Source organism: Eptesicus fuscus, chromosome 12, assembly GCF_027574615.1.
Source record: "Eptesicus fuscus isolate TK198812 chromosome 12, DD_ASM_mEF_20220401, whole genome shotgun sequence".
NCBI lineage: Eukaryota > Metazoa > Chordata > Mammalia > Chiroptera > Vespertilionidae > Eptesicus > Eptesicus fuscus.
In genome coordinates, this window is record NC_072484.1 from 63255318 (window position 1) to 63275552 (window position 20235).

A 20235-nucleotide genomic window follows, 5' to 3' on the forward strand; every position below is an offset into this window, starting at 1 on the left:
CCCTTCTTAAAATACTAAGGGGCCCTGACTGGTTTGGCTCTGTGGATAGAGTGTCAGCCTGCGGACTGAAGGGTCCCAGGTTCGATTCAGGTCTAGGGCATGTACCTTGGTTGTGGGCACATCCCCAGTAGTGGGTGTGCAGGAGGCAGCTGATTGATGTTTCTAGCTCTATCCCTCTCCCTTCCTCTCTGTAAAAATCAATAAAATATATTTTTTTCTTAAATATATTTTATCGATTTTTCACAGAGAGGAAGGGAGAGGGATAGAGAGCTAGAAACATCGATGAGAGAGATACATCGACCAGCTGCCCCCTGCACACCCCCCACCGGGGATGCGCCCGCAACCAATGTACATGCCCTTGACCGGAATCGAACCTGGGACCCTTCAGTCCGCAGACAGACGCTCTATCCACTGAGCCAAAATGGTTTCGGCAAAATATATATATTTTTAAAAATAAAATACTAAGGGGAGGTGACAACCAGATAGTGGGGTAGGAAGTTCCTGCCCTCATTCCCCACAGAGACACCAACTTAGCAATAATATAAAGGCCAAAATGCCTTTATGAGAAATCCAGAAACTTGAAGGACCAAAAGAAGAGTGACTTACCGCATACAAATGAGCTCCCATAAAATAATCAGATCTCTCAGCAAAAACCGTAGAGGCCAGAAGGGAGTGGGATAATATATACAAAGTTCTAAGAAGAAGAAGAAACACCTGACAATACTATCCAGCAAAACTGTAATTCACAAATGAAGAAATACTTTTCCAGATGAACAAAAGCTAAGGAAGCTCATCACTACTAGCTGTGTGCCTTTCAAGAAATGCTAAAGGGAGTCCTGTAAGTTGAAAGGAAGAGATTTTAGCAACATGAAAGCATACAGAAATACAAAACTCTCTGGTAAACGTTAATAGACAAATACAGGACACTGTAATGGTGTTGTGTAAACTAAAATGTGGGCCAGCCCAAGCTGCTTCCGGTAGTTTTTCCATACAAATGGCCTGTCTTTGCTCACAGTGTGGACTTGCCTAAAATCTCTCAAAGGTTCACAAACCCTATATAAGCAGCATCTGGCCTCAGTGTGCCCCATACCTCTTGCTAAGCAGCCCCAAGCCCAGCAATAGCAGCTGGCCTCAATTCCCAGCTTAGCCTCTCCCAGGCCCAGCACAAATGGCAACCATCTGCAAACCACTTTGTAGGTCATACTAAGTGGCCCCAGGCAAGGCATAGGGAGCAACTGACCTTGGCCTGCATCCAAGTCCCTCCTAAGAGGCCCCAGAACAAACACCTGATAACCAGCTTCAGATCACACCAGATATTTCATGCAAACAGAAACAAAAAAAGCTGGGATAGCAATATTTATACCGGACAAAATAGCCTATAAAACAGAGTCAAAGAGGGACCAAGCAATTCCACTTCTGGGTATTTATCTGAAGAAACCCAAAACACTAATTTGAAAAGAGTTGCATCCCTATGTTCATTGCAGTATTATTTACAATAGCCAAGATATAAATGTAACCTAAGTGCCCATCAATAGATGAATGGATAAAGAAGTGGTGCATATATTCAATGGAATATTACTTGGCCATAAAAATTTTTTTACCATTTGCAATAACATGGATGGACTCAGAGGGTATTGTGTTGAGTGAATTAAGTCAAGAGAAAGACAAATACCATATGGTTTTACTTATATAAAGAACAAAGTAAATGAACAAACAAAACATAAACCAACTCATAGATACAGAGAACAGATTGGTGGTTGACAAAGGTGAAGGGATTAAGCAGTACGTACTGGTAGTTACACAGTAGTCATGGGGATGTAAAGTACAGCATAGGGAATACAGTCAATAATACAATAACTGTGTGTGCACAGATAAGCACAAGAGAGCATAAAGAAAATAAGTATCATCCATAATCCTTACAGCCAAAATGAAAAACGATTGACTTCTGCTGTGATTCTACCTAAACATATACATATACATGTATATATCTACAGATATAGATATAATTTTAACTAAATTAACATAATATTGTATATAAAATTTTGCATCTTGTTTAAAAGCTATTTTTTTAATATTTTTTACTGATTTTAGAGATGAAGGGAGGGGAGAGAGAGAAAGAGAGGAACATCCATGTGAGAGAGAAGGATCAATCAGTTGCCTCCCAACCGGGATCGAGCCCACAACCTGAGTATGTGCCCTGACTAGGAATCAAACCAGCAACCTTTTGGTGCATGGGATGATACTCAACAAACAGCCATACCGGTCAGGGCTCTTGTTTAAAAAATTTAAAAATTATACAAATGATGAACCTGTTATCACCATAATAAATTCAAAAACTACAGACATTAAATGTTCCCTCAGCTCTTCCTTCCTGCCATGCCCCCTTCTCCCCAGAGAGACCACCATTCAGGTTTGGCCTGTATCCCCAATTTTTGTGCATTCCATTATGCAAGACATCAGTATGTCTAGCTTTCTATTAAAACATCCAGCAGAGGGCCCTAGCTGGTTTGGCTCAGTGGATAGAGTGTCGGCCTGTAGCCTGAAGGGGCCCAGGTTCCATTCCGGTCAAGGGCACATGCCTGGGTTGTGGGCTCAGTCCCCAGTGGAGGGCGTGCAGGAGGCGGCCCATCAATTATTCTCTCTCATCACTGATGTTTCTGTCTTGCTCTCCCTCTCCCTTCCTCTCTGAAATAATAAAAATATATTTTTTAAAAAAGAAATTGACAATTGAAAAAAAATTCTCCAAAATAGGCCCTGGCTGGGTAGCTCAATTGGGTTAGAATATTGTCCCAATACGCCAAGGCTGCAGGTTCAGCCTGTTCAGGGCACATACACAAATCAAAACAATGAATGCATAAATAAGTGGAACAAAAAAATTGGTGGTCTTCTCTTTCCCCCTTCCTCTCTCTCTAAAATCAATCAATAAATTTGAAAAATTACAAAAAAAAAAAAACATCCAGCAGAGGGAACTGTTGGACTATTTTCTCTCTTGATATGTCAGTTATACTTTTTTCTTTATAAAAATCTGCCTTGGAACCCTGGCTGGTTTGGCTCAGTGGATAGAGCGTTGGTCTGTGGACTCAAGGGTCCTGGGTTCGATTCCGGTCAAGGTCACATGCCTGATTTCGGGCTTGGTCCCCAGTAGGGGCATGCAGAAGGGAGCCAATCAATGATTCCCTCTCATCGTTGATGTTTCTCGCTCTTCCTCTCTGAAATCAATAAAAATATATATTTTTAAAAATCTGTCTTGGATATCATTTACACAATGCAGAATGGTGTATCAATTTATAAATACAGTATTTCTACAAATTAACTTCTGATCTAAATAAAAATTTTAAATCTTATTTTCCTACTTCAACTTTCTTGTTTGTTTTTCCTTAACCTTGAAATTATGTGGTTTTTAAAAGGATTATTGCTACTGGATATATTTGTGGGGGAGGGAGGTGGGAAGCCTTGCTGTTGGCAGAAATAGAATTTTTTTTTCCCTTGAGAGAAAGATAAATCAGATAAAATGAAATGAGGTGAAGATAAAACTTTTATTTCATCTGGCAGTAATTCCATTTAAAATTCTAAATAGATTAGGATTTTTTAATGAAGTCTATTTACATTTAGATATTCTTAAAATGTTTTTTTTTCCTGAGCTCATAAATTCTGTGTATATGATTATTTCAACAATATTTTATGTAAGTTATATATATATGTTTATATATAGGTGCCATATACATGATTCCACAACAGTTCTCAATGAAAGAACCTGACAAAACTTGCCAGCAACTGCCCAGCCAGCATGGCTCAGTGGTTGAGCATCGACCTATGAAATCAGGAGGTCACAGTTTGATTCTCGGTCAGGGCACATGCCAGGGTTGCAGGCTCCATCCCCTGTGAGGACCGTGCAGGAGACAGCCAATCAATGATTCTCTCTCATCATTGATGTTTCTAACTCTCTCTCCCTCTCCTTTTCTCTCTCTGAAATAAATAAAAATATACATATTTTTAAAACTTGCCAGCAATATTCAGCCAATTTTTCTGATGTTGTGGTGGCTTTGTTACACTGTGCTGAATGACCGGTGTTTGCAACTAAATGCAATGTGCTGAGTGGCCATTCTTCACTGAAATTTTATTTAGGGGAAAAATAATTAGTGGTTCCTGAATAGAAGCCAACACTGTGTGGCCTTTTCCAACTCCTACTTATTCCCACCCCCAGTATGGTTTCCCACTTCCCTTTCAATGTAAAATGATTCTTCCCAATGCTGTTGTGAATAGCATTTTCCCAACTAAATCATTCTTCTGTCAGGGCCTTTAAAAAAAAATCAGGCAGATGAGTTTCAACAGAGAGAAATTTCAGTTACTCACTTTTAAGGATTTGACATTTTAAACATTTTTGGTCTTGAGATAAATTTGAAAATAGTGATTATTCAGTAAATATTTATTGAGCACCTACTATGTGCTCTGCAGACCCTGACCCTCTTGGGGAGCTAACATTCTAGCAAGCAATAAACAAGAAGTATAGCCCTAGCTGGTTTGGCTCAGTGGATAGAGCATCTGCCTGTGGACTGAAGGGTCCTGGGTTTGATTCCGGTCAAGGGCATGTGCCCGGGTTGTGGTTCGATCGGTAGGGGGTGAGCAGGAGGCAGCCAATCAATGATTCTCTCTCATCATTGATGTTTCTCTCTCTCTCTCTCTCTCTCTCTCACTTTCCCTTCCTGTCTGAAATCAATAAAAACATATTTTTAAAAAAAGAAGTATAATAAAAGTATATTCTGCATAACATGTTGAAAGGTAACAAGCACTATAGAAAATGTAGATTAATCTGGGATATAGTCACCATTGCCAGATTGTTCTTTTATGTTACTATCTTGCTCAAAAATATCTAATGCTTTCCTAAGTGTGTCACTCAAGTATTTCTCTCTGCTCCTGGCCTATTCTCCCACCTGTTGCTGAGCCATCTCCATAAACTCAGGTCTGGACCCTCACTGGGCCCCAGCCTCCTTCCCATGCTCAAACCATTGCTCACGCTGTTTTTTGACTCTTAGAATGTGCTCCACCTTGGGCATATGGCCTATAAGAAATGTTGCTCCTTTCCCCAAATACTTTGGGGCCTCTGCAGAGCTCATCAGCCTTCAAGTTCCCTGGTGTTTGTCATCTGCCCACCCTCCCCCCCGCCTGCCCCACATTCAGGCCCTTCATCATATTCCTCTTTGAATTTTTACTTAATGATTTCTGAAATATGGTTATAGATTACATACCTGTGCAAATAATCAACTTCTGGAGGGCAGACATCAACCTCAATGTGTAACTCAACTGCTTGCTACAGGACCTCAGAAAATTTCCTGTTGTTGAACATGAAGGATTAACCAGTAAGTAGAGACACTTGTATACAGTTTCTAAATTGATGTACCAGACCTCTTTTCCCAATTCTTAGAGGGGGAAACATGAAAACATGAGAAGATGCGTGCTGGTTCTGTCATTCTATCTGCCAAACACCAGTTTTTAATCTTTGAACACTTGTTTGTAAAACTGATTTGACACAAGGCGTGGTACTTTCAAACCACTTTTCTATTATTTCTCTCTGGAAGCATTCTGTAAACAATGGTTTGTTGTTTGCTTCTAAAATTCTAAATATTAGCCTGCTCTGTTGTTAAGTACAGGTAATTAAAGTCTCATTCAATCACATTTCTATCACGGCTGTCAAATAAGTCTAGCTCAATTCTGTTTACTGTGCACCAGCCACACCAAGGCCGTAACAAGAAATGCCGACCATGGTCACGACAGTTCAGAACCTGAGCCCTTTTTAAAAAGGCAGCAACATCAACAGGCATATTGGGAAGCGTTTCTCCCAGGACCTGCCTTTCAGTGACTGTGCACACAAAGGACGGAGACAGAGAGGAGAAAACAGCAGGTGTCCTGGCAGAATCAGCAGCCTGCTCTGGGGAGCCTAGGGGTTTGCACGAGGAAAACCCAGCCACAGCCATAAGGCTTTATTGACAGCACCTGCATGAAACTGCTCTGAACTTGAACACACAAGCCAAACATAATTAAAGCACCGAGTTTTTTTAAAGGTTCAAACATGATCACTTGGAAGCCTTAGAAGACAAGTGGACAAAGAGTAATGTCAAATGCCACGGTCTACAGAGAAGTGCCCCAATCAGCCCAGTATCACAGCTCTGCCAGGGTGCGTGAAGTCTTTGAGACTGTATGATGTACCAACCGGCCCTGTCCAGCAAAACCATAAAGAGACAAAGCAGTACTTGGTGGCTTCTGTTTCCTCGTCTGATCTGTCATTCTTTTATTCTGGAGCCTCCTATTTGCAACTTCTAACTCTCAGGAAAACATAGAATATTAACCACGGTTTTATATAAAGTTGTTGCTTCTCCAGGAGAATTTGGAGATGGGACTTGAACTTGGGAGTTCAGGGAAAGACCTCATCCTAACGGTCTCACACTTCACACCGGCTGCGTGTGTGCCACCTCTGTGCACCTCCACGGGTGCTGGCAATGGGTGCTTCCCTCAGCCTGGCTTTCGGTCTGTCTTCCTGTTCCTCCAGCAAGCACTGGATTGGGGCCTCGGCCACAGGACAATGCTTTTCACCACCTGACCTCTTCCAGATGCTCACTCCCACAGCACAGTGGGGTTTGAGGGAGAGAAGAATGAGAGCCATCATCATGTATCTGTGCTTGGGAGAAGAAAGCCTAATGAAATTGTTCGTCATTGCCAATTAAGACAAATAATTGAAGATGGTTACTCAACAATTGAAAACTCACACCTAAAAAAAAAAAAAAAGTGGCCCTAACCGGTTTGGCTCAGTGGATACAGCGTCGGCCTGTGGACTGAAGGGTCCCAGGTTCGATTCCGGTCAAGGGCATGTACCTTGGTTGCGGGCACATCCCCAGTAGAGGGTGTACAGGAGGCAGCTGATCGATGTTTCTCTCTCATCGATGTTTCTAACTCTATCCTTCTCCCTTCCTCTCTGTAAAAAAATCAATAAAATATATATATTTTTTTAAAAATTGAAGCCTGCCCAGTGTGGCTTGGTGGTTGAGCATCAACCTTATGAACCAGGAAGTCACGGGTTCGATTCCCAGTCAGGGCACATACCTAGGTTGCATATGGGAGGCAACTAATCAATGTTTCTCTCTCATATCATTAGTTTTCATTTAGAATGAGTTTGTTACCACAGCCTATATCTTGCATAAAGCATTTTCTCTGAAACAATAGTTTTCTGTATTGTTCTCCTTTCATTACCTTAAAGCCTAGCCAAGTCTCAAAAATACTCTGCTTTAAAACTTCCACATGTCCTTGGGTGATGATTAAATAAATAAATAAATAGAGCAGGAGGTAGCTGATAGATGTTGCTCACATCGATGTTTCTCTCTCCCTCTCCCCAAAAAAATCAATAAAAATATTTTTTTAAAAAGTTGTAATTCCTGGAATCCAAAAATGGAATGGTAGTTGTCAGGGACTGGCAGGGAGATGGAGGTTGAGAATAGAAGTTACTTACTAATCAATAGGCATAAAATTTCAGTTAAACGAGATGAAAAAGTTCTAGAGATCTGTATAACATTGTAACTATAGACAATAATGTAGTGTATACTTAACATTTTGTTTTGTTTTTTATTTTTTAAATATATTTTATTGATTTTTTACAGAGAGGACGGGAGAGGGATAGAGTTAGAAACATTGATGAGAGAGAAACATCAATCAGCTGCCTCCTGTACACCCCTATTGGGAATGTGCCCGCAACCAAGGTACATGCCCTTGACCAGAATCGAACCTGGGACTCTTCAGTCCGAAGGCCAATGCTCTATCCACTGAGACAAACCGGTTAGGGCAACATTTTTTTTAAAATATATTTTATTGATTTTTTACAGAGAGGAAGAGAGAGGAATAGAGAGTTAGAAACATCGATGAGAGAGAAACATCGATCAGCTGCCTCTTGCACACCCCCTACTGGGGATGTGCCCGCAACCAAGGTACATGCCCTTGACCAGAATCGAACCTGGGACTCTTCAGTCTGAAGGCCGATGCTCTATCCACTGAGCCAAACCAGTTTCGGCCATTTTGTTTTTTTTAAAATGTATTTTATTGACTTCTTACAGAGAGGAAGGGAGAGGGATAGAGAGTTAGAAACATCGATGAGAGAGAAACATCAATCAGCTGCCTCTTGCACACCTCCTACTGGGGATGTGCCCACAACCAAGGGTACATGCCCTTGACCAGAATCGAACCTGGGACTCTTCAGTCTGAAGGCCAATGCTCTATCCACTGAGCCAAACCGGTTAGGGCTTAACATTTTGTTGAGGATAGATCACATGTTAAGTGTGTGTATGTGTGTGTGGGTGGGGGGGGGGGGGGAGTAGGAGAGAGGCAAAGAACTGAGACAGACAACCCAGAAAGAGGTCTGAGTCTTAAGAAGAAAGTTTCTAAAGAGTTGTTAATATCACCATCAAGTCAGATAAGGTAGAAATGAAGAGTTTTGACTATATCTGGCTATAGTATGAGTTAAGATGACCTTATTAAAAAAAAAAAAAAAAAGATGACCTTATTAGGTCATTTCTGGAGTGATATGAGAAAGTCAGATACTAGTGGGATAAATATGGGCAGTGAGGAAATTGAAGCAGTTGAGTTCTGATAACCCTTTTTTTTAATTGTTTAAATTATATATGAATCCTTTTTCCCCCAATGACCTCTCCCTGCTCATTCCCACCCCAACCCCAGCACATGCCCTCACCGCCCCCCTACTGGCTGTGTCCATGGGTTATGCTTAGTATATGCATGCATACAAGTCCTTTGGTTGATCTCTCACCGTCTTCTCCCTCCTTCCCCTCCGCCCCCCTGCCTTCCCCCTGAGGTTGGTCTGTTCGATGCTTCTGTCTCTGGGTCTATTTTTAGTTCATCAGTTTATGTTGTTCATTATATTCCGCACTAGAGGCCCGGTGCATGAAAATTCATGCACTGGAGGGGGGCGTCCCTCAGCACAGCCTGCCCCCTCTCACAGTCCAGGAGCCTTCAGGGGCGGGAGGCGACCCGGCAATCAGGGGAAGGCAACACCCCCATCACACCTCTGCTGCTGCCACTGCCGGCAGCACCTCGGCTGGCCCTGGTTACCTGAGCCTCGGGTGGCCCTTGGCGGCCAAGGCATGCCTGTGCCTTGGGCGTTGGCTGGGCAGCCGCCATCCGAGGTTTGCCTGTGCCTCAGGCTGGCCCTGGGTGGCTGGGGGTCTGAGAGGGCTGGGGGATTCCAGAGGCAGGCGCGTGGTGAGGCTGGACCCGGCTGCGCTGTGCACCTGCCACCCCGGTACTGGGCACTGCCATCTTTGAGGGTGTGACAATTAGCATATCCCCTCATTATTGGCTGTGGGTGCCGCCATCTTTATGAGGGCATGACAATTAGCATATTCCCTCTTTATTAGATAGGATGAAATATTTACCTTTCTCCAATTGGCTTATTTCTCTGATAACTCTTTTAAGCTTTGTTGAAACAATGGATTATCTTTGCTGCACTACTTTGTGGTATAATAAACCTTTCATGCATTCTTTAGGAAATATTTAGCAGGGATTAATAGTTTGCTTACTCCTAAAAATAGACCTAAGAATCCCTGGAAAACAGATGAAAAGAACATAAGGTTATCTAAAATTTTTAAAGATAGAAAATAAAGAAAAAAGAAAAAAAGATAAAATAGATTTATTCAATGAACAGTATTATAAAACTTTCACAGTTGGCAAAACAAAATAAATTATGAGTTATTATTGTTAAGGTGATGCTTATGTGATGCAGAGGCTTGAGTATCTTTGGACAAGAATATCACCAATAACTCAACAACTGACTGGATACATAACCCAAACCCATCACTTAGTTGGGAAATTAAATGATAAAGGAGTCAAAACCTCACTCAGGAAAGAACTGCTGGTCTTTTTATAACAGGAAATGTTTGGTGAAAACACAACACTGTGTTAGATAAATAACACTGTGATTTTTTAAAACTGCACTGGGTTGTATTTATTTGAAATTAATACCATTATCCATATTACTATTTTTCCAAGCAATAAAAAGAATATTACTTTCCTTTTATTGTTTTTACCTAATCTATATTAATAGACTACTGAGGGGTAACTAAAAAAAAAAAAAACAACTCAACTTACATGTCAACTATTTAGTTATAAAAATTTGAGAATAAATCCTTAAGAAAACATTATTTGAAGTAGAGCTGTGCTAAGATAATGCACACAAACCAATATAGTCTATTTAATAAAAATATTTAATGCTGCCAAAAAGTATAAAAATACAGTAGAAGTGGCAGTACAATACAAAGTAGTCTCTCCTAATTTATTTCTTTTACATCTTTCCACGTTTCATACATTAGATTAAAAAACTTAACAATACATCAAAGTAGAGAGTTCTGCAAAGTCTTCTGCTGGTGGTGTTCTTCTTTCCCTGGATGTAAAGTTTACTTTGTAAACAGACAAATGTGAGGCAATCTACGGGTTTATTAAGCCTCACATTAGTTTCCGGAGTGGGCTTCAGGTCTTGCTTTGCACATCAATGGTTCAAAATTTATAGCTGCAGAATATTCTCAAGTCATGAATATTTAGGTGTCTGTCAATCTTGGCCTAAAACATAAAATAAGAAGTCATCTATTCAATTCATATTTACCAAACACACAGATGTACATAGATACACACAAACATAAAAGGACTAACAATGAACTAAAAAGGCAACGAAAACATTCCAACGTATCACATCCAACCACACTAAGTGCTTCATTGTATTGCTGGTAAAATTGCTTAAGAGCTAGGTTTTCAAACAGAATTGGTGGTGTGAGGTAGGTTCATGTTAAAGCACCATAACATTGTTTTTCAGGAATTGCTATGAATTTTGTTGGTCATTTTTATTACTCAAGAAATAACCTCCATGTGAAATACTGACAGACAGGTTTTAAAAAAATGTACCCAACAGTTTAGCAAGACTATATGTATGTGCTAGACTTACCAATACTTTGGCATTCAATTCAAAAGTCTAATCCAATTTGGACCTCCACTGTATCATACTGCTAAAAATATTATGAGTGTTATGTTTGAACATTAAAATCACGGACTGTTAGCAGCATGCTTTTTGTCTTGAAGATAATACTAATGAATATAGCAATATAGAACTGGTGACACAATTTAGTTACTATCAATATAAAAGAAAACACAGACATAAAGTAATTGATTTATTGTATTTTAATGCCAAAAATATAAATGAGAGTTTAAACAAACAAGAGACAGATAAAATAGCTATTTTTAGGGCAGTTGAGTTTTTGTTATTTCACAATGTTTGCAAATAGCCAAACTTTTTAGATAAATGATATTTCCATTCTTCCCCCAACTTCCCTCACTACAACAAAAAAAACCCAAATCTAAGTACTTGTCATTATTGTATCCCCACATACATAAACAGGATATATAAACCATACCCACATATATTTTTCCAAAACATTTAGTCAAAAACCCCAAAATACCATGAGTGGAGCTTCTCCTGACTACTGGCTCCTTCTACCAGAGGAAAGAGTAATAGTACCAAGCACTCTGGTGTTCTCAATACCGGTTTTCTCAGATTTCCCAGCACTGACAGACAAATGTCAAGTCATCAAGAAAACCGTCTCCTTAGATGTCTGTGGGTCACAAAAATTACTATGGCTGCTTATTGTGCTGCTACAAAATACATCTTTATTCCCCAGAAGTCACAAAATTGTTCAGTGAAACAACAGAACTTAATCCAGCCAAAGTGCATGTAGTAATGGTTTAAGACTGAACATTTTGATGTTATAGTATTTCTCTGGTCTATTGGTAAACTGTTTCACAAGACACAAGATTTTTGTTGGGAAAAACTATGTTTCACTTAAGAAATAGAGGGTTACTTATAAATTTTAACAAGTAAAAGTAGTTGCCTAATGTTTTTCAACCTAAATATCTGGTTTAAATATTGCATAAAAACAGAGTCAATGTGACATAATGGATAAAGTATGAGATCTGGAGTTAATGGGATTCTAAAGAGTAGAGTTTGAATCCCAGCTCTGGCATGTACTAGCTGAGCAATCTTGAACAAGGTACTTATCTTTCGACTCAGTTTTATTACCTCAAAATAGGGGTAATGTGATGTATCTAGAAGAGGTACTATGGGGGCTAAATTTAGGTTATATATTTAAACTGATTGGCAGAACTGTAGGTCTTCAACATACAATGCTATCTTCCCTAACAGGGTATTAAAGACACAATTACCAAAGAAAATTACCATTTACAACAATTAAAAGAAACTGACAGTGTTTTTGAAAATTCACTTTTTTTTCTTTCTTTTTAAGTATTATTATGGGGGACAAGAAAATAAGATGAAATCATTGGGAATGTTAACTATTTTAAAAGGCTATTTATTTGCAAGACTGAAAAGATAAATGGGCTTCATTTTAGGGGGTAAAAATTCACCTGAATAACTTTTTGCTGTTTTACTAGTATTTAACAAGATAAAAGTGAAGTTGGTTCAAATAAATCAAGTAGAATCAGTCCTGCTTGGTGCTTCCTTTGGAGCAGTAGCCTCAGATACTGCCCCCCGTACTAACGCTGGAATGGAATGAGAGCTGGGCTCACAGAGCAAAATCTTCCCAAGTTGGCTCCACACCTGAAGTAATAGAAAATCAAAACTGCACCCAAGTCCTAGCCAGTTTGGCTCAGTGGATAGAGTGTCAGCCTGGGAAACAAAGTGTCCAGGGATCGATTACGGCCAAGGGCACATGCCCAGGTTGAGGGCTTAATCCCCAGTAGGGGGTGTGCTGGAGGCAGCTGATTGGTGATTCTCTCCCATCATTGATGTTTCTATCACTCTATCCCTCTACCTTCCTCTCTGAAATCAATAAAAATATATATATTTTAAAAAAACTGCACCCAAAATAGGTTTTGCCACTGGAATAATAAGAACTTCTCTAAGATGAGCAAAGCATTGCCTTATAAACAAAATGAGCTTACCTAGTTTCCCTCTCCTGAATTCCCAAACTCAAAACAACTGTTTTACAGTAGACATTTGAAATATCAACACCATTAGGTGTCTACAACACCTATGCCAAATGGTCTCTTTAAAGAAAAAAATTCCTAAGCAATTCTCCTTATAGCTCCCCAAACATACTATGCAATGGAAAACCAGACATTAAAATCAACTCTGTAATATCCTCACTAAATCCCATAATTCTCATATTCCACTCAAAATTATAAAACCAAAATAGAGAGAGTTCAAAGGATTGAACTTTTCCCTCCCCTAGTGGACTGCACAGAGGTGTCAGAGCGCTTTTACATGTTTTCATTGTCAGCTGTTCAGTTTGTTACTGACCAAGACAAAGCCTCCCAAACCAAGCAGTGGCTTCTTGTCTGAACCGCTGCTTACACTCGGCAGCACTCTGTGATGGAGTGAATACATACGACTTGAGAAAAGGATCAGCACTGACGATGAGGAAAAATTCTCCCCAAAGTTTATAGAATCCAGTGGTCAAAGGAGGTTACCCTTTCTCTGAAGAGTGTTGAGAGAAAACACTTGTGCAGAATTGCTCAGTGCTTAGAGCAATCAATGAATATTCCTACCGTTGAGGGAAAAATGAGACAGCAAACTTATACCATTTCCCTAGAAGTTTTTTCTTTAGAACACTACCTAACAAAGTGGGTAGCATAAAATTTCCAAATTTTAAAAGCTTGAATTCCCAAATCTGGATGAACAATGAACTGGCTTCATTATGGCCAGGTACATGGATATAGCCATTAAGTACATAATTTCTGGACTGAGCATTCCTGAGGAGAATAGGCATTGTAGAGCTTCCACAACCTGAGTTTCTTCCCACCATCACTCATATTCAGTGGAACGATAGATGGCTGGAATTTCTAAAACATCCATTGCTGTAAGGGCTGCTGGTACTGCTGCTGTCCCATAAACAGTGTTTTGAAGATAGGTATAAGGAAAAATGGAATCAGATTCAAAACAATTAACTAGGGGAAAAGATTAAAGAAACAGGTCAATTCCAGAATAAATTATTCAAAGAATGACCAAGACCTGTGGGGAGAACTTCATTTTATTATGTGGGAAAAATAGTAAGTCTCTATTTTTCAAAATTTCATTTCATAAGGTTTTGTGCTTCTACCATCTAAGTAAGTCAAAGCCAAACAAGGATTTCTTAAAATAAGAGACTTAATTAACTGCTAATGTAGAAATGAGAACATAGGAACACAGCACAGACATTTCTGCTATGCACTTAGTTCCAGACCAGGATCAATGCAACAAGTTTCAACGTCGGCCACCCTCTGCTAGTGTGCAGCAGACTAACAGATCCACACTCCCTACCCCTTGACAAACCCACGTGGACCCACTGGAAGAAAATAAGTCAATGTTGGCAGAAGGTATAACTCCTAGACTCTTGCCTGAACACAGATATACGTAGTAAGCACTAGGCTTATAATAGACTACATAAAAAAAAAAATCTCTATAAGATTTATATCTGGAAGTAAAAATCAAGGACAACTAGATTTAAAATATAATATAATAGCCAGGCAGGCATTTTGGAAATGTAGGTACTCATTAAAATAAGAGTAATGGTCAATATAAATATTTCTAATGTAATCAGGTCCTGGCCTGTGTTTATATAGAATCTAGTCAGAGATATTTTTCAAAGAGGGAAATGACTTGCACAAGGTTAAGTCCTTCTTGGAAAGATATCTAATTCTAAAATAAACTATACACATGAGACTTTTCAAAGATAATGTAAAAGAATGTAGAAATGCCAAGTCTCAGGTTGATTATGACTTAATAATAACACCACCTACCTCAAAAGCTTGTTGTGAGGATTAAATAGGATAATATAACATATGAAAAGTGCTTAGCACAGTGCTTGGCACACAGTAAACGATCAATAAATAGTAGCAACCATCACTTTGAATTGATGCTGAAAACAAAGAAGGAATTGATATTAAAACTGAAGGATTGCTTGATGTCATAAACTACTTTATAAACCAGTATCTTTTGATTCACACCATCAATTCTAGTTTATATAAAACAAATATTCATAAAATTAAAGAGTTACAACTCCTTCCTCTGACATACCTGTTAAGCAGAGCTACCTTTTTTTTAATCAACAAGATTTTTACTTCCTTTCTCTTTTTATGTTCATTCCTTGATAGAAATATTAACTCATAGTGAAATGGACCAAAAAGATAGAAAATCAGAGCAAATATATAAAATATTCTTTAAACATGAGAAATGGTCTTCATATTGTTCTAAAGTTCTCCATTACATTTTTAAGCCTCTTAAAAATTCAGGAAAAGGGTATTATTTTAATTTTACATATGGATAATATATATGGAGAATTATATTTTTACATATATGTGCAAGCATAGATAAAAATCAATATAAGACAGCATAAAATACTTGGTGAAACTTGGAAACAAGTGTATATCCAGTTGTGTAGCCAGAGAAGATGGCATTAAATCAAAGGCTACTGTCAGTTTATTAGCAGGGGGAAATATAAACAAAAATGAACTGGATGTTATTGTAAATGTTCTTTTCTTAATGTAAATAATAAAGCCTCTGACTTTAAAAATATCCCTTTTTCTTCCTTAATCTATTAAAAATATTACTACTTCACTAAAATCAAACTATACAACTGACTTTGAAAATGTTATAATTAGCCCTGACCAGTTTGGCTCAGTGGATAGAGCATCAGCCTGCGGACTCAAGGGTCCCAGGTTCAATTCTGGTCAAGGGCATGTACCTTGGTTGCGGGCACATACCCAGTGGGGAGTGTGCAGGAGGCAGCTGATCGATGTCTCTCTCATAGATGTTTCTGGCTCTCTTATCCCTCTCCCTTCCTCTTTATAAAAATCAATAAAATATATTAAAAAAAATTTTTTAATGTTATAATTAGAAAATATTATGAAGACCTAAGGATACACCAATTATGTAAATATGTAGAACCCGTCATGGATTAGTAACTGTTTCCTCTGGCTGTTACCTGAGAAGGCAGGAGCCATGTTTGTGTCCTTTGCTCTGATTAGCACCCCTCATTTAATAAAGGGTCAGGATGATGACCATAGGCACCACAGCATGTTGCCATAGATTATCAATAATTAGCACATGGCACCTACCAAAATATTATTGTTGGTAAAAACTTAACACACTATCCTCAAAGACCTGCTTGGAGGAGGTAAGATGACTAACATGGCAGAAGTTCATCAACAAATATTTACTACACTGACTATAATTTTAAAAATATGTTACAACAAACACTACCCAGAAGGACAGAAAGCAGACAAAAAGCAAAGCTGCAATACCGAATCCAATGAAGCTCATTCTCCTGCAGTGGGGTAGTGTGAATTATGATCAGCATTTGTTTTCCATAAGACGTCTTTACCTTTTTGTTTAAAGCAAGGCTACCTTCAATTGGAAATTTAATATGGCCGTAGCCATATTTGAGTTGCAGAATAATATATTGTATTTTAGCAAAGCAAGGCAAGTTGGAAAGAAAGATTTTAAACAATAATGAACTAAAACATAAACGTCTTGGTGCCTGAACACAGATTTAATGCAGACAGACATAAGAAAATGTCCCTCTTACCTCCTTTCCATTTAAAGGTTACAGGACTCAGTAATACTGAATTAGGACACAGGCAGAAGTTTATTTAATATGTAGTACCACCTACATCCTGCTTTCATACTTGCAGCACAATTAACACATTCAAGAAGGCTACCAAATCAACTCAAAACATCTGTCTAAACCAATGGTTTTCAAACTGTTTTTTAAATTATAACTAATCCCTTAAAATAAAATTAAACTTCAGCAAAAGTATTTATGTAGTATATAGAAGAGATAAAGGAGACGAGAGATGGTCCGGTTGAAAGTAAAGGTTGCTAGCTTAGAGTCTTTCCTACCACTTCTTGTTGACCCCTTAGAAATCTAATGAGCACAGTTTGAAAACCAGTGAAATAAATGTATTTCATTATTTCAGCAATTAAATGTATAACAACTATTTAAAGTTTGAGTTAAATATGTTGAACACTTAATGGAATGTAGGGTCTGAAGAAAACTGCCATTCCAGCAGCAGTTAAATTCATTAAACAATATACTTTAAAAATATCCATTAAGAAGTTAAAGGGACAATGTAAAGTTTGTACATCATCATACTATTTATTTTAGAAAGAACTTAAAAATATTTATTTCAAAATTTCAGTCTCATATACTGAAATCATGGCAGTAAAATGGTCCTCCTTATTTTTATTTTCTAAATCAAGATTTACCTCAATTATAAATTAGGGTAGTTATATTGAAATTTTCATAAAAAATAGAAAGTATAAGTAATGGGCTTTACAGAAACCAATTTCTTTACAAAGTATTGATCAACAATATTACCTGACTATTCAGTAAGGAGAATTTCCTTTCAAATATATTTTTAGGGAAAATTTTTGTTTCTTTGATTTTCTTTTTAAAATTAAAAAAAACCGTAAAACATAAAAGAAATGCATATATATGGTAAAAAAAAAAAAAATGCTTACTAAGAGTTCTAACTGCTCAAATTTCTCCTTATGAAAATATCCAGTACAATTGAACCAACATACAATTTTTATTATAACAAATTTTTCAAATTTAGCTTTCTAAAAAAGTACATTTAACTACAAAAGTAAGATTAAATACTTATAAAATATATTTACCTTGAAATGGTTAAGAATATAAATTATTGATGCTCATGTCAATAGTACATTATACATTACACACATTATTTAAAGGTCATTTTCTTTTCAGTAATAATGTAGATAAAACCACGATATTTATTGCTTGTATCAAGTGCAGGTTAAAATCCAGGTAGCCTCAAAAACAAATCCTTGTGATAAAGGATATTTCTCAATCTGACCAGATGAAATATTACACTTAACATGTATGAATACAGTTGCAAAATGTACCAGTTTTTAACAGGCATTAAGAGTATTTTAGATCACCATTTACAATTTGGGAGTAGTGCCCTGAGATGTTGGGCTGAGGACTAAATATATTATTTATCTGGTTGATTTCTATTCTATTGCTCCATCTTTGGGGATATGAGAAGTTTGCTAACAGAAAAATCCTTGTGATTAATGCAACACTGTCAGCTATTAGTGCAGAAGCTTGCTGGGCACAACTGTATTATTTATAGGACACTCTGCTGAAAAAACAGTGCCCAGCCAACAAAAGCGCCAACCAAAATGACTGACACAAACCCCATCTTAGTGAGAATAGGTTGCCAATATAACCACCTTTTTCTTTTTCGTTCAGTCTCATTTAGCCTCTGTTTCATCTGCTGCACCTTCTGAGCCGTGTTTGTCTTTCTATCTTCTCGAATTCGTTTCCGTAGAACACTATGAATAAATATAAACACATTATAAGAAGTGCCTGGCAGAACCTAATTACTCTCATACAGAGGACCTAAACTCAAATATCCACCCTGCCACACACACAATATTCAACTCAAACATTGAAATTTTTTTTAAAAAGGAAAAGATTTGGCTCAAATAAACTCTTATAAAAATTCTCAAAAACATAAACAAATAAAAGGGATAAAAAGACTTAGTACTCTAAACAGTCCAAAGATGTATTCTGATAACATATAAAATATTAATGAATACTTTTAATAGGACCTGATAATAAGCACTGAGCTTTCTTTCTTGAACTGGTGACTGTCAGGTTCCTCCCTCCTTCCCTCCTATTTTTTTTTCTTTATTGATGAAGGTATTATATATGTGTCCTTATCTCTCCATTGCCCCCCAATCCTCCCACTCATGCCCTCACCCTCCTGGTGTCTGTGTCCATTGGTTAGGCTTATACGCATGCATACAAGTCCTTTGGTTGATCTCTTTTCTTTCTTTCTTTGCTAACCAGCCACAAGTGGAAGATAAGCGAGTCCCCTAGCATCTGATCCCCTTTTGAGTTTATGTTTGATTTTTGACAAAGGCCCTTGATAAAAGCCATCAACTTAATATGTCCAAGAATAGTCTGCCGTGGGAGTGCCTATTACTCTGCCCATACAGATCTCTAGCTTCCATTTGCTTATTTAATAGACTTTATGTTCCAACGGAAGCTCTTTGATTTCCAAGATACATGACCCTAGGACTACATAAAGAAGAACAAAAGGCAACATGTAAGTTACAATTGCCTATATTACCGCAAAAAACTAACCAGTTTTCCTGCCTCCAAATTAAACATCGCCACAGAAATTTTCCTTAAAGCATGACTTTGATCATGTAGCTTGATGAAAAATCTTGAATGCCTTTTCAGTGTCTACTACGACATTAAGAGCCAACTTTTTCCTAGCCAAATGTTTAACCTGTATCTAATAATGAAAAACAATCAGAAGAATCCAGATTGAGGGGCATTCTAAAAGGAACTGGTCTAACCCTAGTGGGTTTGGCTTAGTGGATAGAGCATCGGCCTGTGGACTGAAGGGTCCCGGGTTCGATTCCGGTCAAGGGCAAACGCCCGGGTTGCGGGCTTGTTCCCCAGTCGGGGTTCTGCTGAAGGCAGCCAATCGGTGGTTCTCTCTGATCACTGATGTTTCTCTCTCTCTCTCTCTCCTCTCTGAAATCAATAAAAATATATTTTAAAAAAGGGAACTGGTCTAGAAGCTGCAAAAATGCCAAAATCAAGCAAGAAAAAAAGTGGCGAACAGTTCCAGATTAAAGGAGACTAAAGAATCACATTAACCAGCCAGGCCAGTGTGGCTCAGTGGAAGTCATCATTGGGAGGTCACCATTCCATTTCCTGTCAGGACACATGCCGTTTGCAGTCTTGATCTCCAGTAGGGGGTTTGAAGGAGGCAGCCAATCAATGATTCTCTCTCATCATTGATGTTTCTATCTCTTTCTCCTCTCCTTTCCTCTCTCTCTGAAATCAATAAGATTTCTTTTTAAAAAATCATGTTAACCAAATACAATGCATGATCCTCAATTAGATCTTGAATCAAAAAAAAAATTGCTATAGAGATTGGGACCATGAATATGTTCTAAAATTTAGATTATGGTGATGACTACACAACTGTAAATATACTAAATATATAGAAATGTACACTTTAAATGAATAAACTTAGTGATGTAAATAATATCTAAAAGTTATAATTTTTTGACAACTATATAAGATTAAAAAAGTAATTACTATATTAAATTTTTTAAAAACTTTGTTCTTTTTCCAATAGAATTAAGCTTTAACA

General features: G+C 38.0%; 1 protein-coding gene across 5 annotated transcripts in view; it reads right to left on the reverse strand.

The window, feature by feature from the left end:
• Nucleotides 1-10238: 10238 nt before the first annotated feature.
• PTPN2 (protein tyrosine phosphatase non-receptor type 2) overlaps nucleotides 10239-20235 on the reverse strand; it is a 65931-nt gene continuing 55934 nt past the window's right edge. For 3 of the 5 annotated variants that reach the window (XM_008159608.3, XM_054723767.1, XM_054723766.1), the window contains 2 exons: nucleotides 18290-18391; nucleotides 10239-10608 (listed from right to left, as the gene is read on the reverse strand). In XM_008159608.3, the coding sequence (XP_008157830.1) occupies nucleotides 10587-10608; nucleotides 18290-18391 (124 nt within the window). In that variant the 3' untranslated portion in view covers nucleotides 10239-10586. Of the gene's footprint in view, nucleotides 10609-17715; nucleotides 18392-20235 lie in introns of those variants that run through there. The other 2 variants (XM_054723765.1, XM_008159601.3) reach the window with 2 other exon arrangements.